At 37.4% G+C, this 25,910-nt stretch overlaps 1 protein-coding gene and 1 long non-coding RNA gene across 2 annotated transcripts in view; one reads left to right on the forward strand and one right to left on the reverse strand.

The window, feature by feature from the left end:
• Window positions 1-25,910, forward strand: part of RANBP9 (RAN binding protein 9) — an 89,408-nt gene that overhangs the window by 42,755 nt on the left and 20,743 nt on the right. The window contains exons 3-7 of the mRNA XM_023253679.2: window positions 8,976-9,028; window positions 9,908-10,075; window positions 14,299-14,321; window positions 22,004-22,188; window positions 24,812-24,924. Coding sequence (XP_023109447.2) covers window positions 8,976-9,028; window positions 9,908-10,075; window positions 14,299-14,321; window positions 22,004-22,188; window positions 24,812-24,924 — 542 coding nt within the window. The remainder of the gene's footprint in view (window positions 1-8,975; window positions 9,029-9,907; window positions 10,076-14,298; window positions 14,322-22,003; window positions 22,189-24,811; window positions 24,925-25,910) is intronic.
• LOC123385293 lies at window positions 14,218-25,625 on the reverse strand. The gene is made up of 2 exons (XR_006597548.1): window positions 25,337-25,625; window positions 14,218-14,755 (listed from the first exon to the last, which is right to left on the reverse strand). It is a non-coding gene; the product is annotated as an uncharacterized LOC123385293 (long non-coding RNA).

Genomic DNA, 25,910 nt, shown 5'->3' on the forward strand with positions numbered 1-25,910 from the left:
AACATAAGGGTTAATTCCTAAACTCTCAGTTCTGTTGCATTAATACATGTGTCTGTTCTTAAGCCAGTAATACTACACTGTCCTAAGTACTGTAACTTTATAGGGAGTTCTAACACTGAAGTGTGAGTCCACCAAGTTTTTTTGTTTTGTTTTGTTTTTCCAGATAGATCAGTTCTCCTGGGCCCTGTTGCATTTCCATATGAATTTCAGGATCAGTTTCTCCATTTCTGCTGAAAAGCAAGTTAGAATTTTGATAAGGATTGCCTTGAATCTCTAGATTAATTAGGACAGCATTGCCATCTTACCAGTATTTACACTATTCTTTCAATCCGTGAATGTGGGTGTCTTTCCATTTATTTAGATGTTCTTTAATTTCTTTCAATAACGTTTTGTAGTTTTTGGCGTTCAGGTCGTGCACTTTTTTGTTAATTTTATTTCTAGATATTCTTTGATTCTGTTGTAAATGAAATTGTTTTCTTAAATTTATTTTCAAATTGTTGCTAGAGAGTAGAAATAAAACTGATTTTTGCATATCGAACTTGTATCCTGTAGTATTACTGAACTTGTTTAATAGTTTTTTGGTAAGGATTCTGAGGATTTTTTATGTATAAAATTGTGTTGTATGTGACTAGGGTATGTTTCTTCCTAACTTTTCTTGCCTTATTGCCCAAGCTAGAACCTCCAGTCCTGTGTTGAATAGAAAGGGTAAAAGGGGTTATCCTTTTCTTGTTCCTGATTTTAAGGGGAAAGCATTTAGCCTTTTACCATTAAGTATGATGTTAGCTGTGGATTTTTTGTAATAGATACTTTTTACCGGGTTAGGAGGTTCCCTTTTATTCCTGACTTGTTGAGTGTTTTTGTAAAGAAGGGATGTTGGATTTTGTCTAATTCTTTTTCTGTGTCAGGGATCAAGTTGTTTTTATTCTCTATTCTGCAAGTATGGTGTATTACATTGATTATGTTTCGAAACCAACCTGCATTTCTAGGATAAATTTCTCTTGTTCATGATGTACAGTCCTTTTCTGTGTGTTGCCAAATTTGGTTTCCTAGTCGAAGATTTGAGCATCTATATTTGTAAAGGATATTTTCTCTTGTTTTCTTGTGGTATCTGCTTGATTTTGACAACAGGGTAACATTGGCCCTGTAGGATTAGTTAGAAACTGTTACAAATTTGCAGGGAGGAGTCTGAGGATTGGTGATAAGTTTTCTTTATGTTTGGTAGAATTCACCAGTGAGGCCATCTGAGCATGGGCTTTTCTTTGTGGCAAGTTTTAAGATTGCTATTTGGTTTTGGTAGTTTATGACTTTTTAGGGATTTGTCCATTTTAAATAGTTTTCGTAGTATGTTGCTATATAGGTTTTCACAGTATTTTCTTATAATTCTTTTTATTTCCTTAAAATCTTTTGTTACTTTGGTAGTAATTACCACTCTTTTGTTGCTGCTTTTGTGGAGTCTTTTTCTTTCGTAGTAGAACCACCTTTTGGATTCAGTGATTCTGTTGCTTTTCTGGTCTTTTTTGTATTTATTTCTGCTCTAATCTTTTAATCCCATTGCTTGCTTGGGTTTGTTAGTTTTGGGGGGGGGGGGTTTGTTTTGTTTTAATTTTCTAGTTTCTCAGTGTAGAAAGTTGGATTATTCATTAGATCTATTTCTTTTCTTTTTTTTTTTCAAGATTTTATTTTTAAGTAAACTACACCCAACAAGGAGCTTGAACTTACAACCCCAAGATAAGAGTCGTGCACTCTATCAACTGAGCCAGCCAGGTGCCCTGAGATATTTCTTTTTTTTAAATATAGGAAACTGCAGCTATAAATTTCCTTCCAAGTACTACGTTAGATGCATCCCCTAAGTTTTGGTGTATTATGTTTTCATTTTCCTTCATTTCTAAGTATTTTCTAATTTCCATTGTGGTTTCTTTGTGAATTTTTAGAAATGTGTTTAGCTTCCACATATTTGTGTACATTCCAATTTTTGTTGTATTTATGAGTTCTTTAAATTTTTTTAGTGTTCATTTATTTATCGAGAGAGAGAGAGAGAGAGAGCGAGCGTGCGCGCGTGTGTGCACTGGGGAGGAACAGAGGGAGAGAGAATCCCAAGCAGCCTCGGTGCTGTCGGTGCAGAGCCGACGCGGGGCTCGATCTCATGAAAGGTGAGATCGTAACCTGAGCCGAAATCAAGAGTCAGACACTTAACCAACTGAGCTACCTAGTACCCCATGTTTGTGATTTCTAATTTAATTTCTTTGTGGTTGGAGAATATGCTGTGTATGATTTCAATTATTTTAAATTTACAGGGGCTTGTTTTAGGGCCTGGAGATTCTTCTGTGTGCTCTTGAGAAGCATGTCCCACCATGGTTGGTGGAGAGTTCTATAGATGTCTGTTGGTTCTGGTTGGTTTACAGTTGTGTTCAAGTTTGCATTTCCTTGTTGATCCTCTGATTGTTCCATCCATCATTCAAAGTGAGTTATTGAAATTTTCAGCCATTATTGTGACTTGTGTATTTCTTTTAATTCTTGGAGTCTTCACTTTAAATAGGGCTCTCTTGGTAGGTTTGTATTTGTGTATAATTGTTATGTTTTCTTGATGTATTGACCCTTTTATCATGATAAAATGTATCCTTTTGTTCCTAGTAGCAGCTTTTGTCTTAAGGTCTATTTTGTCTGGTATTAGTAATAGATTACTTAATTTCTTGTTTGATTACTATTTAATATGTCTTTTTTCCTTCCTTTTATTTTCATCTTGTGTGTTCAAATCTAAAGTGTTCCCTGTAGACAATATGTCATTGTTTGTTTGTTTTTTTAATGAAAAACACTGTTCTATGAGTCTCTACGTCTTAATTGGATGACTTTATCCATTTGTGTTTCTTATCATTGCTGATAACGTCGGACTTAAGTCTGCCATTTTGATATTTATTACATGTGTTGTATCTTTTTGTTTCTGTGCTCTTCCATTATTGCTTTTGTGTGAATTAGATGTTTTCTAGTGTACCTCTCAATTTCATTGTGGTTTCTTTTCTGTAGTTTCTGAGTTATTTTCTTAGTGGTTGCTCTGGAGGATTACTCAGATAATACCTTAACATAAAAATATAATTTGGATTAATACCAACTTAATTCCCATAGTATGTTAAATTTTGCTTCCTAATATATCTAATTTCTTCCTTCTTTTCACTGTTATTGTCTTAAAATTTTATCTATATGCAATTTAAAGCTAAAGAGTTATAGTTATTGCTTTTATGTTTTTTATGTAGGAGAAGAGAGTTAGAAACAACCATTCATACCTTCTTTTGTATTTACCTATGTGGTTATCTGTATTGATGTCCTTGCTTTGTATGGATTTGAGTTAGTCTCTAGTTTCCTTTCTTTTATCCCTTATCATTTCTTATGCAGGTTTGTTAGTGACAAGCTTCCAGTTTTTGTTTATTTTGGAATATCTCAGTTTCTCTGTTTTTGAAAAATAGTTTTGCCCTATATAGAATTCTTGCTTTACAGAGTTTGCTTTTTCAGCATTGCCAAACGTCATCCCACTGCCTCTGGCTTCCATGGTCTCTGATGAGAAGTCTGTTGTGTGTCTAATGAGTTAAGTAGCATTAACTAAACAAAGCAAGAATGGTGCCATTCTTGTGGAGTGAGTGACAAAAATGTGGGAAGAGGTAAACGGGCTTTAAAAGTTTTGTGTTACATTGTCATCATGTAATAAATATACTAATTCAGTCAAGAATATGTGTGTTAAAGATGCATTTCTTAACACATGGTGTTCATTGATACACTATCAAAACATACAGCAGAAAGCTAATAACAAAGGGTAAATATAGAAAAATACAAAGAACGTAGAAAAGGATGAATGGAGAGAACAGATGGGAAATTAACAAGCTAATTGACGTAAACCTTAAACCTATAGTAGGAATATAAACTAATCTTCTTAGTCTCTGTTATTTGATATTTGGTGCAACCATTATTTTTAAAATGTTAATAACTGTATAATTTGAAATTGATATATTGATCTGAAAAATTTTTATAGCCATTTCCTTTGCTAAACACAGAGTATCACAATAATAAATTTCTTATTCATTGGAGCTCCTGGGTGGCTCAGGCAGTTAAACATCTGACTTTGGCTCAGGTCATGATCTCACAATTTGTGAGTTTGAGCCCCACATGGGGCTCTGTGCTGACTGACAGCTCAGAGCGTGGAGTCTGCTTCAGATTCTGTGTCTCCCTCTCTCTCTCTCTCTCTCTGCCCCTCCCCCCTCATGTTCTGTCTCTCTCAAAAATAAATATTATTAAAAAATAATAAAAAATAAATTTCTTGGGGCGCCTGGGTGGCGCAGTCGGTTAAGCATCCGACTTCAGCCAGGTCACGATCTCGCGGTCCGGGAGTTCGAGCCCCGCGTCGGGCTCTGGGCCGATGGCTCGGAGCCTGGAGCCTGTTTCCGATTCTGTGTCTCCCTCTCTCTCTGCCCCTCCCCCGTTCATGCTCTGTCTCTCTCTGTCCCAAAAATAAATAAACGTTGAAAAAAAAATTAAAAAAAAATAAATTTCTTGTTCATGTACTTTAAAAATCTTGACACTCCCTCATTGCTGTGTAATTCGAACTTGCTTTTGTATGTCCTGCCACACCTCAAACATCTACCAACTCTGTTGGTTCACTGCCTGTTACAAGCCACACCCATCCACATCTGCTGTTACAGATTTGCCCGTCAAAGAACTTTCCTTCCACCACTTCACAATAAACCACAAGCTGCAGTCCTGTGCCACCCACTTCCCCAAGTGAACTTCAAGTCTTTTTCAGTGCAGGATGCTATATTTATTGTTGTGTTCATGTATTTTAATCAATTTAGCTTGTGTAAAAATTTTTTTTTGAAAAAATTTTTAATTGGGTTCTTCTCTGTCTTTTTTAAATGTGTAACTGCTAGAGTTTTGGAATGCCACGCTCTTACCCCATTTTTTCCCATAAGCCCTGTGGTTTGTATTGCATGATTTTGTATAGTGCAGTGAATTTAAGGAACTTAAATGTGATAATATAATGAGATCCCCTCCCCCAGTTTCTGCATTTATAGATATTTTACTGTGAAATAAAATTTTCTTATTTTCATGTGAGAAATGCACGAGTATGCAGCTCAGTGTTCCTGTGACAGTAATAGGTTTTGTTTTGTTTTTTTTTTCTGGCTGCTTTCACTATTTCACTTTATTCTTAGTTTTCAGCAGTTTGGCTTGTGACTTGTGCATAGGTGTGCTTTTCTTTGTGTTTAACCTGTATTTAACCTGTTGATTATTGAATCTATAAATGCTTTTCCCAGATTTGGGAGATTTTTCTCAGATTTTTTAACCCATTTTCTCTTTCTCCTTGTGGGACTCGGGTTACATGTATGTTAGACCTTTGGATACTGCCTTAGGCAACTCTTTTTTCCCCTCATTTTTCCTCTCTGTTCTTCAGATCGCTGTGTCTTCATGTTTACTTAACTCATTTTGCCATTTCCAGTGTGCCGTTAAGTATGTAAGTGCTTATTTCAGGTATTTTTCAGCTCTAGAATTTTTGGTTTTTTTTTTTTATTGTTTCTTCTTCTTTGTTGAAATGATTACAAGCATATTTCCCTTTACGTCCTTGAGCATTGTAACAAGAGTTGCTTTAAATTCTTTATATTTCAATTTCAACCACTCCATCGTCTCAGGGTCATTCTGTTTTTTGTTTCTTTTCTCTTGAATATGGGTCATGTTTTCCTGTGTCTTTATATGTAAAGTACCGTTAATTGCATTCTAGCGTGTTAGGTATGGATTATAGAATTTTAAAATAATAGTATTTTGAGGAATTATTTTTAGTTACATATGTCATCATTTTTTGTGCTAATTATTGTTTCTTTGACCCTTGCATTTCTTCTGTTGTTTGTTGTTTGTTGTTGTTTTTTTTGTTTTTTGTTTTTTGTTTTTTACTTTTTCACTTTCTGATAAAGCATATCTTGAAGTAGTTCTTTTGTGAGGGTCTGTGGATAGTAAAACTGTTAGCTTTTTAGTGTCTTTAAATACCTTATGTTGCCCTCATTTTCAGTGCAACTTGATCTGGTCATTAAGTTCTAGGTTCTTTACCTTAAGTTCTAGACTGTTCTTTAGTGCTTTGTGCCATTGTTTATTGCCATCAACTGCCGCTGGGGCAAAATCTGCTGTCAGTCTAATGGTCTTTTCTTGGAGGGACATAAGCTGCATCTTCCCTTTGGAAGCTTTTAGGATTAAGTGTTACCGATATTCTGTAGTGTGTCCGTGTGCGGGTTTATTTTTATCTTCTTCAGTGTGTATGCGCTTTCAATTCAACAATAATAGTTTTCAGTTGTGGAAAATCAGCTACCTATCTTAATAAACACTGATGTTCTGCTTTAATTTTCCGTGCTAATGGCTCCTTTTTCCTTTTACGTATCCTAAATGTCCTTTTTAAATTGTTCCCTCTGTCTTAATTGTCCACTTATTTGTGTCATCTAGAATGACTTCTTGTTGCAGTTGTATTTATTTCCTTGGCCTATGTTTGGTATATCCTGTAGAGTTTTGCTTTTGTAGTCTCATTTTGATTAGAAAATTTAAAGTTTCTCTTCATTTTGTGCATCTTTTTCTATCCTGATTTTCTCCTTATGACAGTTTGTACTTTCTAACCCCTGGGCCCCCAAACAAAAGCAGGGAGAAGAGTCTTCCAGGTCTCTCTTCAGGGGGATTGGCAGCCTGGCAGATTCAGTCCCTGATCATTCAACAGCTTTGTTCAGGTTTAGTCAGGAGGCTACTGCTAGCCTTATCTAGGCCACAGTGTCCAGTAGGCTTAAGCCAAGGCAACAGGTGGTATCAGTATTTTCTTCTCTTCCTTTCAGGAGCGGAAGCCTGTTCCAGTCTTTGGTCTTAAGCAGTGAGCACGCTGATGTGCCTCCTGGGGAGCACTTTTAGTCGTCGTTTTCCCAGAAGGGGAAACTCGTAGCCATTAAGGGGTGCTCCTAGACCCAGAACCTTGCAGGTCTGCCGTCGTGTCCCTGCTCCCAGCTTCGTGTTTCTTCTCAAACACTTAAGTCTTGTACTTTATTAAGTCTTTTATTTCTCCCAATACTTACATTGCATGTAAAATACGTGCAATACTCTCAAAATCATTCTAGTTTTGAAAATCCATTGGGAATCTTTCTTAAATCTTATTACATGTATATATTAATTTTAGAAAGATAGTCTTTTTTTGTGCTGTCAGGCTATCCAAATACATAGCATATCCATGTATTTATAGCTTTTATTTTAATATATTGTTTTCATGCCGTGGGACTCCTGTTTTACGATTTCTGTAGTTTTGTGACTGTATATTTACACGCACCACTTTTTTTTCTCTGGTTACTACTAAAAGAGAAATGTAAATGTTGGTCTCATATCTAGTCACTTTGCCAAAATAATTATAGTTGACCTCTGAACCACACGGGTTTGAACTGCATGGGTACACTTATATGCAGATATTTTTCAATAAATGCAGCACGGTAGATGTATTTTTTCTTCCTTATGATTTCCTTGACATTTTCTTTCTTTAGACACTTACAACTGTATTGTAAGAGTACGGTGTGTAAAGCACATAGCATACAAAATATGTGTCAGCTGACCGTCATGTTATTGATAAGGCTTCTCTGGTCCATAGCAGACAATTAGTTAGGGAGAATCAAGTTATACTTGGATATTTGACTGCATGGGGGTCAGTATTGCAACCCCCTGCATTGTTCAAGGGTCAACTGTAACTCTAAAAGCTTTTAGTAGATTCTGTGGTTTTCTATGTATATAATCATAGCGACTACAAAGATTATATCTTTTAATATTATACTGGTTATTTTTATTATTTTTATTAAATTATCTGAAAACTTCAAAACAGTGTTTAACACTTGTAGACAACTCCGTGTCCTGGTTTTAATGGAAATGGCTTCAGGGTTTACTGTTGAATATCTTCCTGTATTAGAGTTGGGCAGGGGGTGGGGTGGGGGGTAAGTGTGTCATATTTTAGTTTCCTTTTACTCTTATTTTGCTTGAGTTTTTATTAGAAATGTAGCTGAAATTGGCCAAATGACATTTTATTTTAATGTTTATTTTTGAGAGAGAGAGGGAGAGAGAGCAGGAGGCGGTGAGGTGCAGAGAATGAGGGCGTGGTGGGGGGAGGGGTGGGACATACAGATTTTGAAGCAGGCTCCAGGCTCTGAGCTGTCAGCACAGAGCCCAACGCGGGGCTTGAACTTACAAACCGTGAGATCATGACCTGAGCCGAAGTCGGATGCTTAACCGACTGAGCCACCCAAGGCATCCTGTCAAATGCCATTTTAAATCCTGGTGCAATCATAGTCAATTAGCCTTTTAACAAACTGGATTCAGTTTACTGTTTTATTTAGTTGTTGGGTTTTTTTGTGTCCGTATTTACAGGTGTATTGCTTTATACTTTTCCACTTTTCTCCTGTCTTTATAGGTTTTATTAATATTTCATAAGCTTTTAAAAATACTTTTAAGTGTAATTTTATTAAATATTTCAGATGTTTTTATATGAATTTGACATCCTTTTTTTTCTAAATCTGTATCTGTGTTCCTTTTTTTGTGGTCTAGATCTTTACTGTGTCTTTTTAGAAATATATTTGCTTCCTAATTATTGTTTTCTTTTTCTTCCACAATCCCCCTACACTTTTTATTAGAAATCTTAATCCTAAATATTTGTGTGGATAAGTTGAAAGGTTTTTCTAGTTGTTAGTAGAGTGCATAATTATTTCTAATAGTTGGGGTGTCTTTATGAATGAGTACTGTAGGAATTTACTGTGAATCTGGGTTTTATTGTGCTTAATATTGTCCTTTTTGCCATTTAATGAATTGTAATAACTGTTTTGTAGCTGTCCTAGGAGTTTCAACTTGGGCTGGGTTCTGATGTTTCAGGGTGTTGGGTAATTTTTTTACATATATGGTTATAATAACATGTTTTTCTCCCCCCTCCCCCTCTTTTTTAACAGTTACATGGGAATTGGTCTTTCTGCTCAAGGTGTGAACATGAATAGACTACCAGGTACTTGTGATTGAATTATAGTACTGTCTTACAACTACTTCTTTCTGGTTAAATTTGAAGTAATAATTTGAAATCGTTAAATACTGATTTTTCTGTGTTTTTAATCACATGTATTACGAGTTCAAAGTGGAAGCCGAGAGGCTTTAAAAAATTCAAGTTTTATGTTAGCAAAACTTACGTGTACTATGCATGTTTTTGGTTTTTTGGTTTTTTTGCTTGTTTTGTTTTGGTATTTTAACTTCCAGTATATAGCCATATCAACTACTTTAACTATTTTCATGTGATTGGTTGGTTCTCTTTGCTACCCAGCACATTCCTGGCTTTTAACCTGTTGTCATTTGTTTAATGTTCTGGGAATGTAGGCTAATAGGAAAAGTAAACTAAGGCAGGTGTGAAAGTGATTCTTGGATTATATTTTCTGGTATCCCACTTACCAATGTTAAAAAATTAATTTGGAGGGAAACTTTTTGAAAATAAAAAAATCTTATATTTTATACTAAATGCTGTGTGTGTGTGTGTGTGTGTGTGTGTGTGTGTGTGTGTGTGTGTCTCTCTCTAAGCCAAATCAAAGCAAAATTCCTTTGGTCTGTTAGCAAAGGAAATATGCATGGAAAATGTGACTTTTTTTTTTTTAATGGTAGGAGTCTTGTTTAATGCATGTTTTAGTCTTCTGTGTGGCATATTTTCCTTAGTGTTGTGAGCAGTATTTTAATGTAGAAATCATGTGGTGTAATTGTTGGGGATTTAAATGTACATTTGGGAATTTATCTTTGTGCTCTTGTTTGTTGTACCATTCTTGCTTGTCGTAATCTTAGTGAATAGCTCTCGTGCAGAGGAACCTGACTTTTCATTGTAAATATACTGGAACTTTCTCTTTAGGCTGGGATAAACATTCGTATGGTTATCATGGGGATGATGGACATTCATTTTGTTCTTCTGGAACGGGACAACCTTATGGACCAACTTTTACGACTGGTGATGTCATTGGCTGTTGTGTTAACCTTATCAACAATACCTGCTTCTACACCAAGAATGGACATAGTTTAGGTACTAAGATAATGTATTGCATGTAAAATAACCGAATATTGTGATTATTGTACTTACAGCATGGTAGTCACATTTATTATGTAGTTCTCTATTATAAATAGTTGCCCGTGGACATTATTTCTTTGTTCCTTCCAGGTGGAGGTTGAGGAAACGGTGAAAATTTGTATTCTGTGAAGGCCACATTGTATCACATGTACGGGAATAACTGTGAAAATAATCCCCGGGGCTCACGTGTTTATTCTAGTAATAGAAGTAAATGCTAAGTGTTCTCTGCTTTGCTTTGAGTAAAACACTTCGTAGCATGACTGAAGTCTCTAGGTAACAGGTGCTAAGGGGAAGAGAAGGGCTGTCCGTTGGTAGTGTAGTATGGGGGAATAACGAAGGAAAAGATTGGTACTATCAAGCAAACCAAAGGCCGTGACCTACTGAAAGGCCAAGCCTGCTAACAGTGTGATGACTGCCGGATGATGGCTACAAGTTAGTTCTTCAGAAAGGAGCAGAACTGAAAGGCAAAAAATAACAGCAGGATTTCTACGGATAAAAGACAGATGGCAAATACACAGTAAACAGGTTAATGGAAACACGAAGAAGCCTGTCCATTGTAAGACGAGTAGGAAATTAGGCTTTTTTAGTTGCGTATGCACCCACAGCACTTCAAATTCCGAATCGTATGCGGTCGTTACACTCGCTTTTCTTAGAAGTCTTTTTGCTTTCGTTTTTATACAGAAAGTATAAAGAGAGAATGGTAAGACTGATGCTTTTACAAATAAAATGGTTTCACATTATTTGAAAAATCCTTGGCTCAAAGCAAATTATTTCTGATGAGGTAAAGCGTAAGGAAGCAAAAAGTAATAAGTAGCTTCAGAAGGCAGAAATTTCAGTTGGCTCATAAACAGTATTGAAAAATTAGACTGCAAATAGTGTCCTTAGGCAAGTAAGAGATGTTCTTTGATAGAACACAAAAGCTGTTGTGTCTTTCGTTTCATCGTGGGAAATTCTAAGTGTTTTGCTACATTGGTAATAGCTATTCCTTTCTAGTGTCTCAGCATCTTCGTGGTATGCAGTTAATGTCTTCACATTTATATATGGCTTCAATCTTTTCCTTCCAATTTTTAATATTGATCCTGAAGCCCTGTGTTACCTGACTAAAAGGTCATTCCAAGTCCATACTAGACCCTTATATGGTCCTTGGTACAGGAACGTTGATTCAGGACGCCAGGCAAAATGTGCGTGTTTAAGGTTGGGTTGCTGTGGCCAGCCAGTTTCCAGAAGGATGCAGCCTCTTCAGCTTCTTTGTTAATAACTGCTTTGGCTCTGACTTACCGAAGCAGTTAACTGGGATGGTCTCAGTGGCCTTGCTCGCGTCAGATATTTGGTCTTAGGTTAGGAGAAATCTGCTTCGAGGTATGACTTTCGATTCAAAAATGCAAAGGAAGACGTGTTTCTAAAACTTTATTCCAGAGAAAAAAATTCTATTTTGGGCAGTGGAAAGATCATAGGTGATGTGCCAGTTTCCTGTTCGAGTTTCACAAACATTTATGTTGAGGTTTTCTCTTGAATAAGAAACAGTTTTTAAAATGTGAGATGCTTTTTAGGAAAAGGGTACTTTAGTGATGGGATCACATTCTAATTTTAAGTAAATTTGAGACATTTGTCATGATTCGTTTCTAAAAGTAATGGTTATTAGACCCACAGAGAGGCAGTATAAAGAGCGATTGAAATGGGTTCTTTCGTTGCCTGCGTTTGTCTCCTGGCTTAGGCCTTGTGACCTTAGCAGGTTAGTATTTGTGTGCCTCAATTTGTAAAACAGGATTACTGTAATACCCACCTTATTTTGGTTGTTCATGTCGACTGAAATGACGCATGCGAAGTTCTGAGGTGATTGCCTGGCACATAGTGAGGATGCACTAAATGTTTGCCAGGGTCTGGGCTAGATGCTGGAAGTCCAGTGGTAAAAAATGACTCCTCTAGGACAGAGGTCAGCAGACCATGGCTCATGGTCCAGATTGGTCTCCTGTCCTTTTTTTTTTTTTTTAAGTAAAGTTCCATTGGAACATAGCCACACCCATTCATTTGTGGAATGTCTATGGTTGCTTTCCCTGTTTCGGTGGCAGAATTGAGCAGTTGTGACAGAGGCCATACGGCCTGGAGAGCAGAACATACGTACTGTCTTTACAGAAGTGTGCTTACGTAACTTTGATCCGAATACTGGCATCTAGAAAATAAAATGTTATTTCCACAGTGTCGTTGTGTACTTCCTGGAGTGGATAATTTCTACCCAAAAGCTGATACGTCTTTAGTTTCTGTTTCGTGAAGGTTTTCAAAACTGGATATTTACTGATCATAGAAATAGAAATGGAGAAGTTTTTATTTGAGGAAATAGGTAAAGGAGAAACAGTTCGGTATGCAGGTTAACTTAATTGGGAAAGTTTTTTACTTGTTTTATTGAATATTATCAACTGAAGATCACTTTTTGGAAAACCTCTTGCCAAGTCACAAAATGAGAAATATTAAAAAAGTGTCTTCTGTGTGAAATTTCAATAATTACACTAGTTACAGTGGCATCTTCCTGTGGTCTGGATGTGTACAGGTTGTGGTAGCTGGGTTTGGCCACGTTCAAAATGTTCATGTGTGGAATTGGGTTTTTCCATTAGAGTTTTTGGTAAAGACTGAAGATTTCGGTAATAACAAAAAGGAACTTTTGCTGAAACTATAAAAGTAGACAGTCTTTGCTATAATAGACATCTTTGAGGAAAATAATTTATCAGGCTGCTAATTTATGGCAAATGGTAAAGATATGAATGGCAACTAAAATATTCTCTGTTGTTTTCCGTATCCTGTTTAGTTTTCTGAAAATTTTAGAATAAATTTTCATATTTGGCCTGTAGTCCCTTTGCTTCCCATTTATTAATGAAGCCAAAAATGATCAGGATGTTTTACAGGGGACTTGGGGGAACCTCCAGCTTTGTTTGCCTTTTGACAAGCCAACATGAATTTACTAGTTTTTAAAAGTCATAAAAATAAGACTTTGACTACAAAACTCTATTTCTACACACTTACTAAAAACCATCGAGTAGAGATGTATATAGTCTTTGCGTTTTATTACTTTAATATCAGATAATTGTGTTTTCTGATGGTATAGCACAATTACAGAGCCATAAAACCTCACGTGGGGAGAGACCATAAGGATAATTTAACAGAAACGCCCTCAATTTTTAGATGATGATCAGTCCCAGAGGGGTCATGGTATTGGTGTGGGTTTTTGTTTTGTTTTGTTTTCGTTTGAGGTTTTTTTTTTTTTTTTGCTTTGTTTTAATGTGTATTTAGACTGGAAGAACTGAGATTAACTGACTAGCCAACAACATCTCCCCCTCTTTTTCTAGAGCTCATTTTTTTAAACCTATCGATGAGACCCTACAGAAATGTTTGGTTTATTTATTATTTTATTGTCCGCTAAGTAACGTGTTTAAATACTTGAAGAGAGATTATTAAGTCATCACTTTGGGATGCCAGTACACTTACTCCAATGACTTCACGTTATTCAAGTATATTTGGAACATGACTATGTTCAAATTACTGTCAGGACATTCATGAGAAGTTCTCAACCGTGTAAATCTTGATTCTTTGAATGAGGAATTGACTTTTGTCACAGAATAGTCAAGTTATTTAAGAATGTACTTTCATGGGAAACATTTTTTTTTTTAAGGAAACACAAATACTGTATTTTGCATTGTTCACTTTTCTTTTTCTTGGTAACAAAAGAAATCTCCGCGCCCCTCCCCTCCCCCCTCGAATTACTGAAAAACTAAACCCAGGTGAGGAAGATTAAGTGATAAGACTGGATAGAGCAGCTTGGGTGTTGGTCAAAAATCAGATGTCACTGTCATGCAACCAGTATTCTTGCAAGGGTCCTCACATAGCCTAGGAGATATATCTAAAACCATTTTTCAAAATGGTACCCCATAAACAAACTTGGTGTGTGACTAAGAAGGATGTGGACTTTGAGAGGAGATATAGCATTCACTCCAACCTCTGTTGGTGTTATTGAGAAAAATGCTGGTCTCATTATTTTATATTTAGCCTTTAAATTTTTCCTTTCCTTCCTTTGCCATTCCTTCCCTTGTTTTCAGTTATAAATTCAGTTCAGCTTTGTCACTGTTGTCTGCCTTTGAAAAACCATTTCTAATGCCACTTTTTTTGGTTTTTGTTTGTTTGTTTTTTAGGTATTGCTTTCACCGACCTACCGGTAAGACATAATTTCTTTTACAAGCAGTCTTGCACTTTTAATTAAAAGAATTTAAACTAGTATTAAGCATGTGTGGAATTCAGTCTTACTGATAATTATTAATTTTAGATGCCATGCGTAGAATAGAGATCCTTTCTGTAGCCACCGCTGTTGTGCACTTTAGAAATTAAACTCCCAAGTTGTTCTGGGTGCCACGGCACAAGGGAACTTTGTTGTAGCTAAAAAAATAAATCAGGATTGATTCTTAGACTACACCTTATAATGTCACTGCATTCACCTGGTATCCCTGAACTTTTCAGCAGGTGGCTGTGCCACAGTTCTGGTCGTTTATTAATGCAGTTGTATATCGAGTGCCTGCTGGTGACAGGTTCTGTGCTCGGGATACGTCATCCATCAAAACAGGTGCAGGTCTCTCTCCTCTTGAAACATCCACGCTGGGGAATAGAGAATAAACAAGTCATTAAAAACAAGTAAATGATAACCTATTTTAAGTACTTTTTAAAGAAAGAAAACGTGGGCGTAGCAAAAACAGAAGAGGAGCTGTACGGTTCGCTCACCTTTGCTCAGGGTAAGTCTCGAGCAGAGACTTGTGGCCAAGTGAGGAAGTCAACTGAATGGGTGTGTAGAGAAGGGCACAGGCAGAGGGCACAGTCAGGGGAGCCGTACTGAGGCAGGATCACAGAGAGTGCTAGGTGAGTCAGAGGTCATGGTGGGAGAGGACGAGCTAGATCACAGAGGCCTTGAGGGCCATTGTAGGGACTCAGCATTTACTATGAGTGAAAGGCAGAGACCCTGCAGAGTTTGAGGTATAACTTAAGTTTTAAAGGGTCACTGACTGCTGGTTGAGACCTAGACAGGGACAGGGAGGAAGGGTAGAAGCAAGCAGACCTGTGAGGAGGCCGTTGAGAAATTGAGGCAGGAGATGATGGTGACTCCCCTCATTAGAGATGTGAGAACTGGTGTGATTCTAGATACATTGTCGAGTCAGAGGCTGTCCATTGTCATGTGCATCATGTATATATAACACTACAGTAAGGGAAAAAACCCAACAAACAACGACACCATGCTTTCTTGTCACTTAGAATTTTTATTTTGTATTTATTGAATTATCTCTTAGCGTATTTAAATAGAGGCTTTTAATCCATATCACTTGTTGCACACTTAAAAACAATAAGATGTGCAATATAGATTGATTGAGGTATGCCCCAAACTTAATGTCAAGAGTCCAACCTTTGAAATCACTTTTTTAGAGTTGACATCTGGTTGTCTACATGATGGGGGCTTCTGGGCCATCAAGAACATTTCTTAAGAGCTGTCCATTACGTCTCTGGCATTTTCTTCTAAGCTCCTGGTGCCATTGTGCAGGCTCTGATGACAGCCCTTTTTAATATTACCAAAAGGTACTAACCAGAGGTTTTCTGACAACAGTCAGGACTCTGATACTTCTTTCTTTGTTGGTCCATTCATGACTTGTTGACTAAAATTACAGTTATCTATGTTTCACCAGGAAAAACATTGTCTTAACAAATTCACACTCTTGCGGGCACAGCGACAGCTGCCTGACCAGACACATGTAAGGTGCCACTGATGATAAGACACGTTCCAGTTTCCGAGAAGTTTTGAGAAAAGTGGCAGGAGACTCAGAGGCAGAGAATAGTCATCTGACCTGTAGATTATCAATATTCCTGAAGAAAATTTTAGGGGAGGGAAAAAAACCCAGAAAGAAATCGAAGTTATAATAGAAAACAACTCTGCTAAGCCAAGGAGAATTTGGAGTCTAAAATCAACATGCTCACCAGGAAGCATTATTTAATAATAAACAGTGATGGAACAGGTGTTTCTTTTCTTTTTTAATTTTTTTTAACGTTTTATTTATTTTTGAGACAGGGAGAGACAGAGAATGAACAGGGGAGGGTCAGAAAGAGGGAGACACAGAATCTGAAACAGGCTCCAGGCTCTGAGCTGTCAGCACAGAGTCCGACGCGGGGCTCGAACTCACGGACCGCGAGATCGTGACCTGAGCCGAAGTCGGCCGCTTAACCGACTGAGCCACCCAGGCGCCCCAAGGTGTTTCTTTTTTTGAAAAAATATGTCATCTTGGGGTTTTGTCCTGTGTTTGTTCCAAAGTAAGTTCCAGGTAAAGAGTTAAATTAAAAAACAGAAATCAATATGATTGAACAAAACCCCAACTGAGAGCCAGAGGCAAGAGAATTTTCTGATGGATTGGATCTGAACGTATGAGAAAGAGGATAGGACTTGGAGATTCTTGGCCCGAGGAACGGAAAGGATGGCGATGTGACTTACTGATAGAGGGCTGCGTGTAAGGGAAGCAGGCTTTGAGTGGGGGTAGATCTGGCGTTCAGTTTTGGAAAAGTGAAGTGGACTTGCCAGGTATACAGCATTCAAGAGCATGATCTGAGCTGGAGACGAAAACTTGGGAGTCTTTGGCATTTCAGTATGTAAATTTAAAGTCACGAGTCTGTGACGTCAACAAGGGAGTGTGTGTAGGCAGAGAAGAAGGGGCATGCACGTTTGGGAGAAGAGATGGGAGCAGCAAAGGGAGATTGAGACGGAGCAATGGGTGAGGTAGGAGGAAGACTTAGAAGCGAGTGTGTCCACAAAGCCACGTGAAGAAAACCTCTCTAGAAGGAAGGAGTTAGCAGCTGTGTCAGATGTCCGTGCGATAGATCCCGTAAGCTAAGGACTGAGAATTGACCGGTGGATTTAAGCAGAGTGGAGGTCGCTGGTGACTTTGACAAAGTTTCAGCCCGACTGAGTGACGGGGAAATCCTCACTGGAAAGGGTTTAAGAGAGAATAGGAGGAGGGGAATCACAGAGTACGGACAACCTGGTGGAGAATTTGACTGCACTAGGGAGGAAACAAGTAGGCTTTCGTGGCTGGTGGCAGAAGTGGGAGCAGTGACAGATTTTTTGATTTACTAGGATGTTTATTTGCTGGTGAGAATGATTCAGGAACAGCCAAACAAGTTAACATAAAGGGAGAGGTACACCGTGAGTGGACAAGTTGGGGATCACATGACTCGTGGAGGGGAGGCTTCAGAGAAGAGCATCTGTGGAGGGGCCAGGGGTGGGGTGCAGCTGTGGATGCTGGCACGTAGGTCAGTGTGGCTCAGAACCATCGCAGAGGCTTCGGGCAACACTTGAGTTTCATTTGCAGTTGGCCAAAGGGTTTAGCTGGTTGGGTGTTTGGGGGCGTTTTTTTCCTCTTTTTGTGACCCAAAGTAAGTAGAACCAACTTGTCGGAACAAGCAGTGTTTTATGAGCTCTTGTTCCTCACTTTCATGAGTGGTGACAACTTGGAAAAGACTCGCCGGTTGTAGACGTGTTGACTATTTTTGTGTTGCCTTCTGGTTATTTTTGTCCCATTTTAGAATCACTGGTTATGTTTCTTGCCTTGTCTATAATTAGCTGGTGGTAACTTTTTACCAACAGCGGATAAAGTGGTAGTTAGGGTAGTGTTACAAGTTTTGTTTTGTTTTGTTTTGTTTTGTTTCAATATAGTGGTTCTGAGAGCTTTTTATTCTTAGGATTCTGAGATCTGCTGGGACTTCCACATGCAGCACAGCATTCCGCTCCTTGAAAAGGAAAGGAAAAGTGAATCTTTCCCCTAAGGGCCCCACCAAAGAAGTGTTTCTGTGTTCTCTACCTGTGATCTCTTACTGGCCAGCTGTAGCATTAAATCCTGGTAGAGAGTGTATTTACAGAAAAAAAAAAGTTTAGACTATATTCCATTTATCATGGAACCTAGGGTGTTTACATGGCTCTGAAAACCCTACATTACATCTTTTCCAGAATAATCTTTCTTCCCCAGCTCACCTCACCAGTTGGAGAAATATCCATCTATAAACTAATTCACTTTGGGATTACATAAATTCTTTCTTTTTTGTTATAGAAGCTGTCCTCATTTAAAATGATGCTATGTTCCAGCTCTTTAGGCTGATTTGAAATCTACTTTTTGTAGATAACATTATTCTTTTCATTTCTTTTCATTTCATTTCTTTTCATTAGAAAACATCTTTAGAACAAGATTATGCTACTGAATTTGATTTTGTGTGTATTTAGTTTTTGAATATTATTTTTAATATCTTTATCTTTAATAGGTTAATAGAAATTATGAGATCTATGTTTCTCTTCATAGAGACTTATTTTCATTTTTGTCTGATTCTACATGAGAAGGGGTGATCTTTTTTTTTTTAATTTATTAAGTTTCCTAGAAAACACTGTTTTACGTAAATCCACAACCTAGATTCATGCCGTATCACGGAAGAACGTTGAAAGCGTTTTGCTAAATGAGCGAAGACAGTCACAAAAGGTCACATATTGTATGAATCCTGTTTGTGTGAAACGTCCAGAATAGGCAGCTGCATAGGGTCAGAAAGTAGATGAGTGGCGGTCAGGGGTTACAGGATGGGGAGCAGGAGGCGACTGCTAGTGATAAAAATGTCATAAAATTAAATAGTGGTGATGGTTGCACAGCTCAGTGACCATACTGAAAACTGTTGTGTTGCTATATTCTGTTTTTAGAAACCTGTAGTCCAGCAAGTTAGTCTATTAGATTTTTTTTTTTATAATGTATAGTTTAGCCACTTAAGCCATTCCTTTCTCCTCAATTCTTCAGGTTTGAAGTTGAGCAAGTGGTATAAAAAATACTGTTACTTTTCATTGAATCCAACTGACTCTATCACTTCTAGTTTTTTATCATGTCCTGATTACAGAAGTAATACACAGTGTTAAGTATTTGAATAATAAATGTTTGTAAATACAGAAAGGTACAAAAGAGAAGTGTCTCGAAATTCCAGCCTGTTTAGACATGATGGCTGCATTAAATATATATCCTTCCAGGTCTGCTTCTGAATTTAGGTTAGCCAGTATGTCCATTATTTAAATGTTTACAGCAGAGGTGAGGTCATAGTTTATGTACTAGTCTGTAGCTTGCTTTTCTGCATTTAGGAATATAACATCTTTCTGTGTCAGCATACAAATTTTTTACTCTTGTTTTTTGCTTGCTTTTGATATATTATTGTATGATGTGCTACCACAATTTCTGAGATGCACATTTTTTCATATTTTGACACTTATTTCTTTAAGTTTGTTTCTTTTTGAGAGGGAGAATGAGTAGGGGAGGGGCAGAGAGAGAGGAAGAGAGAGAGAATCCCAAGTAGGCTCCACACGTCAACGCAGAGCCCAGTGTGGGGCTCGAGCTCACGAACCTGTGAGATCATGACCTGAGCCGAAGTCAGATGCTTAACCGACTGAGCCACCCGGGCACCCTTCTATTTTGACTTTTATAAAATGGGGGTGCATCTTAGAATCTGTGGCCTGCCACATTTAATTGGAAGTGTTTTTTCTTAGACATAAAATGATGGTATGTCTTACAATTATTGGAGTCTGAGTTTCGATGAACTTGGTATGTAATACCACTTGTGAATGGACATTCTTTTTAATATTTTTCCATTAAAATAATGCTTCAGGGCGTTATGTTTGTTTCTCTGTAGGATTTCTTACAAGTGAAATTGCTCTGTCAGTTTTAACAGATTTTGCCAAATTCCTTTCTTAAAAGATGATACCCTTTTACATTGCTGTGCACAGTGGATGAGAGGGTTTACTGTCTCAACCTTCATCAACATTGGGTATTCTTAGCTTTTAAAATCTTAATCTAATGTGCAAAAAATTCTTCTTGTTTTAATTTGTATCTTAGGAAGGCCAGTGAGGTTAAGTGTCTCTTCATATTTTCATTGTTATTTTACATTTCTTCTGCAAATTGCGCGTATAGCTGTCACCACTTTAAAACAATTGAGTTGGCCTCTTAATCTTTGTCCTGTATCTTGAGAATATTGTTTACATTGGGAATGTTGATTCTTACATGTGTAGCAGATTTTTTTTCCCATAAAGTCTATTGTCTTGACGTTTATGGCATGTTTTGTCATAGGGAAGTCTTAATCTGTGTTATGGCACAATTTTATCAGAGTATTTCTGAATGTTGATTTTCTTTTCTAGTGTTGATATGATTATTTTCCCGAGTTCGCCAGGAAAATTTAGATTAGCACACCCTTTTTAAAGCGTCTCTGGGCAGTGCTGAATGTCAGAATCACATTCTGCTTGACAAATGGGATTGCCTTTCACTCTGTTGTTGCCTGTATGAACAGTCTTTGGCTTTATATACTTTTGTTTTCAGGTATGTCAAAGTTTGGTTCTGGAGTTCAGTGGAAAGAATCGTGTGCCAAAAGTGGAGAGGCTTGCGTCCCTTCTTTTATGTGTCTCATTCAGAGATGTGTGCTGCCACTCCCTGGGTCTCAGTTTTCCGGGGGGTGAAATGAGAGGGCCGGAACAAGTATCTCCCTTATCTCCGGCTTAAAATTGTAAACACTTGCTAGTTTGGTTGATCTGGAATCCGGGCATTTGCATACATCGCATCACCATTTATTTGCCGAATCCAGTGCAATTCTGTTCCTCAGTATTTTGACACAGTATTCCCTTTGTTTCTGATTTTGGTTGCTTGATCATCGATGAGTTGTTGTTAAATACATCCTCTCAGCTTTTTGCTGTGAAATATATCTAAGCATCTTATATTCACATCCAATTATCCGCTCTTGATCTTTACCCAATTTTGTAGTGAAAATATTTGTGATAACCATTAAAGCAAAGAAATGAGGCATAAATACAGAGAATAAAGATGAAGTAAGCCTTGGAGTTAAAACTAAAGTAAAACTAAACGTGGATTTGTTGTCAGATTAATCTGTGTTCCAGTCCCTCCTGTGTCGTGATGCTTACCATGAGCAAGTTAATTTACCCCAAACCTCACTTTCTTTATCTTTGTAATGCAAATAATAATTATTTCACAGGATTATTATTGCGCTTAAACCCTGCTATTTAGTAGACATTCAGTAATTCATCCGTCCTTTAGGTATAACAACTAGTGATAGACCCAAAAGGATTCCTGTATTTTTTGCATACTCGAAGCTATTAAACTTGATTGTTTAGCTTCAGAATCTTGGAATAGATCTAAATGCATTTCTCTGTGAATTTGATTATTGAAATCCCTTTCCGCTCCCGAAACGTGTGCATTTGAGTCTTTTACTTTTATACAGAGAACCCCACTCTTAATGGCACCGTGTGTTTTGCTTATAATTAAGTTCTTACCACCGTCCCTTTATCATGGCATGCCAAATGCACAGAGAAATGAAATCGGTAAACTTAAAGTGGCGCCTGCCCAGATAGAGTGGTACAGTAACTAGTCTTCTCATGAAGTCTCTAGAAAATGCATCAGACATATCATATATGAAAGCATAAATCCGAATTAATGTGTTTACACTTGAATTAACGTGTAACTAGTATGTGACATGTTCTTAAGAGCAAGACTTATGTTTTTGCTTATTAGAAGTATAATGCTACACAGTCTCTGAATAAAACAGGTGGTTTAGGTGGCTTTAGACTTTTTCTTGATGACTAGATTATAGGAAGTGCTACTTTTTGTCGAGCATATGGTCTCACCTAGATTATTTGCTTACTTTTATTTGTCTTTAGCTAATTTTCTTTCTCTGCTGGTTTTGATTGAGATTTTAAACTATTCAAGAAGTAAAATTCTGAAAGGTAGCATTTGAAAGAATGACTGAGTCTTTAAAACAGTTAGATAGATGCTAGTGAAATGTGTTGTCTTACAGCCAAATTTATATCCCACCGTGGGGCTCCAAACACCAGGAGAAGTCGTGGATGCCAATTTCGGGCAGCATCCTTTCGTGTTTGATATAGAAGACTATATGCGAGAGTGGAGAACCAAAATCCAGGCACAGATAGACCGGTTTCCTATTGGAGATCGGGAAGGCGAATGGCAGACCATGATACAAAAGTAAGTGAGGAAGTTTGAATGGACGTTATTCAAAAATATATATATATTTTTATGAAACATTCTTCTAGTATGAAAGAATATTTATTGAAGCATTTTAATCTAATTTCTATCCTAATAATTTTAGTGTATCATTGATTACATTTAAGTCTCTATAAAAAGTAATTTACTTTTCTTAAACAATTAAAAATAATTTTTATATATCCTAATAATTTTAATGTAGTGATGATATTTTAATCTCTATAAAAAGTAATTCACTCTGCTTAAGCGATTAAAAATAATTTCGTATCTGGTCTTACTGATTTGGAGGACAAAATAAAGTGACACTAGATAGCTTGGGTTCATTCATTTGCTATCCTTAGTAATAGGATTTAACGATTTCCATAGGCTACTTGATTCTGTTGTTAATAGTGCCAACGCAAAAGACAAATTCAGGAAGATAATTTAGGTTGTATAATTCATGGTTTTGGACATGAACTCGGCTGTGTCCAATTCGCATATTTATGGGGCTAAAAAAAATAATCCAGTTAAAATAATGGTATAGTTAATGTACTGGAATACACATTTGGGATGTACATTTTGTGTTTCAAGTTTTGACTAAATTTTTCCAGTGTGTGGGTTACTCTGTCAGAATAATACCAGCTACTTTTGCTTACTAGGATTCCTGTTGTGCTAAATATTTACTATTTTTCGTGGAGATTCAGGGAGGCTATAATTGCCTCTGTTCTAAATAGGAAAATCTGACCAAAAGCATTCTATGGCAGGAATTCTTAAGAATTCCTTTTAATGTAATTTGCTTTTATATGTTCTCATTAGACATTTAAGAGGAAGCAAAAAGAATGAAGATCAAAGAGTTAAGAATATGGAGTGAGGATTCCTAAATGCAGGATTAATACTTAGGATTTAGGATGATACAGAATGGGTAGCAGCAAACAATGGGTGTCAGTAAAAGTACTCTAAACTGAACAACCTTTATCTTAACTCCTTTATGAAAAAATAGAATTTCATTATGGAAGTCAGCAGGAAAATGCAGGTCCTGTGACAGTCAACTTTGTAGACTATACCTTTGCGAAAAGGCTAGAGATGACACCTGGGTGTCAGTAGCACTAAACAGTAGCTCTGAAAGCTTGAAATGGTACAGACTTAAAAACTAAGTACCAGTGAATTTAAATAGTCATTTTCACTGCTGTCATCTCACCCAAGAAAATAGCAAAGGCTTGGAGATACCATCTATCCGACAGTGTGTCTTAAATGTCTGTGTAATTGCTTTGAACAGTTGTAAACTTAAAGATACAATAAAATTTTGTGTGTGTGTTTTTTGGAGGAGATAGTGATTGGAAGACATGATGGTAATTTGGAAAACACGCTTCTTCCTTGGAGCCGTTATCATCTGGTATCACAGAAGCTCTCCACCGGTAGTCTTTGCCGGCACACTTGACCCAGCAGTGAAGTCTGGCTGAACGTCTCGTGGTCACCATGAGTTAGAGCTCAGATAGGTTGCTGTCCCGGGGTCACCTCCCTTTCATGCTTTAAAAATGGGTGCCGCTGAGCATCCTTGCAGGGGAGTAGTAGAGGAAACCTTGTTTATCTTAATTCTGTGGTCAGAGTCCGGGCAGGACCCTCACCGCCACCACATCCTTTACAAAAGTGACACTCACCATGACCTCCTAGGGGGTCCATTTAAAACAGTTCTTCCCTACCCTTTTAAATTAATTTGACCAATTAGATGAAATAAAATGAAAAATCTTGTTTCTTGGAGATTTGCCCCTCTGCCCCCCAGTCCCTCCTTCCGGAACCACAGCTTCCTTCCCCATTTTGATAGGGCCTCAGTAGTGCCAGATGGAGGCAGGTTTAGGAGTTGAATACTTGGATACATTGGTTATTTGGGTTAATATTGTTGAGTCGAGTTTTTGTAACCTTTTGTGATTAGATGTAAATGTGTTTTGACCGCTTGATGGCCTTTTAAAAAGTACACTTGTTCTTTGGAAGTATGGCACTTCCATGTAAATCACAGCTGAGTCAGTTTTTTGTGTTAGAAGGGCAATTTCTCATTGATTAGTAGAATCGCCCTCAGAGACTTTGTTCTGGGAGATTCTCAGGTTCACCTTAGCGTTTCTTGTGTTCACCTCCTGTGACCCCATCTCTTGTAACTGAGGAGCAGAGAAAGGAGTCGAGCTCCACACAACACAAAGAGTTAATCTGTTATTTAAAAATTACTGTATTTTATAAAATGCTGACACTTCACTGGGATAAGCCATGCAGTAAAGATGAAACCGAAATTACGGTTAGTGGGATTGAATATAAGGATGGGAATAGTAGGAAAGGCCCCGGGGATAACGGGGAGCCAAGAATCAAGAGCTGTATAATGTCCTTACCTCTCTAGTGGTAGTTACTCCTAGGGAGAGCACTCTTCACCTGGGATTTGCAGCTGCCTTGTTGGAAATATGACATGAATAGAACAAAATGATTTTTTTTTTTTAACTTTAAAGTTGAGGTTCTTAAAGCCTGGTTTCAAGGGAATAGGTTGGTTTTGTAACATCAGAGTAGATCTTGTTTTATATAACTTGTAGTATGAAGCCTGTATTCTCTTGACTAAAAGATGTGTGTTTCTTCTTTTTATTTTAAGAATGGTTTCATCTTATTTAGTCCACCATGGGTACTGTGCCACAGCAGAGGCCTTTGCCAGATCTACAGACCAGACCGTTCTAGAAGAATTAGCTTCCATTAAGAATAGACAAAGTAAGGACCCTGTGGTGCATGGATAACAATTGTTTTCAGATTATAGGTTTGGTTATATCAATTTTTAGAAATTTTATTTTTTAAACTAAGATCTTTTCAAATATATTAACTTAAAATGGATGCCTCTGAAATTTATTTTCACTGACATTTTTGAAGACCACCTTAAAAAACACTCACGTAAGACTGGGTTAGCGTTCCGGATGTAGAAAGAATTTTGGAGAAAGTTTTATAAGGAATGTTTACCATTTTTTCTTAAAAAATGTTTGCTTTAGCTTTTAGGAAGTAAACATTAAACAAAAAAAAAATTTTTTTTTTTTTTTTTGTTGTTGGTAAAGTAATCCCATGATTAGAGACTAGCAGAGATAATACGTACAAAGCAATGTGAACCTTTGCATTCAAATCACTCGCTAACCTTAAGGTAGTATTGGTCTTCCGTTGTACTGCCCGGGTCCCGGTGCTGTGGCCAGAGCTGTCGGCCCGGGCTACCAGGGGCACGTCAGTGTGTCGCTCCCACAGTTAGCCTCCTAAGTGACAGTGGTGCAGCTAAGTCCACCAGGGAGGGGGTGGCTTGATGAGACCCTAGGCATCGAAACAACGTGATGGGTGAAAGCGATGTTTTTATAGGTCGCGCTGCTATAAGAACACTTACTCCATTGTGTTGTCACCAACTGTAGGCTTGTCTGTCTTTCTCGCTGTGTTTAAGCTCTGGCAAACCGGAGACGATCACTTTTTTGTGTGCCCATCATGTAATTGAACAGCTTACCTGACAGCGGGGAACACTCAGTGAATGTTGAATTCAGACTTTACTCCAAGGCTACCCATTCTCTCAGTACTGGATTCAAAAGGTTATCATGTTTGATAAGGCATTTTGAATATTACCTCTTTAATGTTTGCTATGGTCTTTTAAAAAAAAAAAAAACACAACACTCTACTGAGATATGATTGGCATATTAGATAGAAGCTGACGTATTTAGTGTGTAAGTTGA

Source organism: Felis catus, chromosome B2 (genome assembly GCF_018350175.1).
Source record: "Felis catus isolate Fca126 chromosome B2, F.catus_Fca126_mat1.0, whole genome shotgun sequence".
NCBI classification, from domain to species: Eukaryota; Metazoa; Chordata; class Mammalia; order Carnivora; family Felidae; genus Felis; species Felis catus.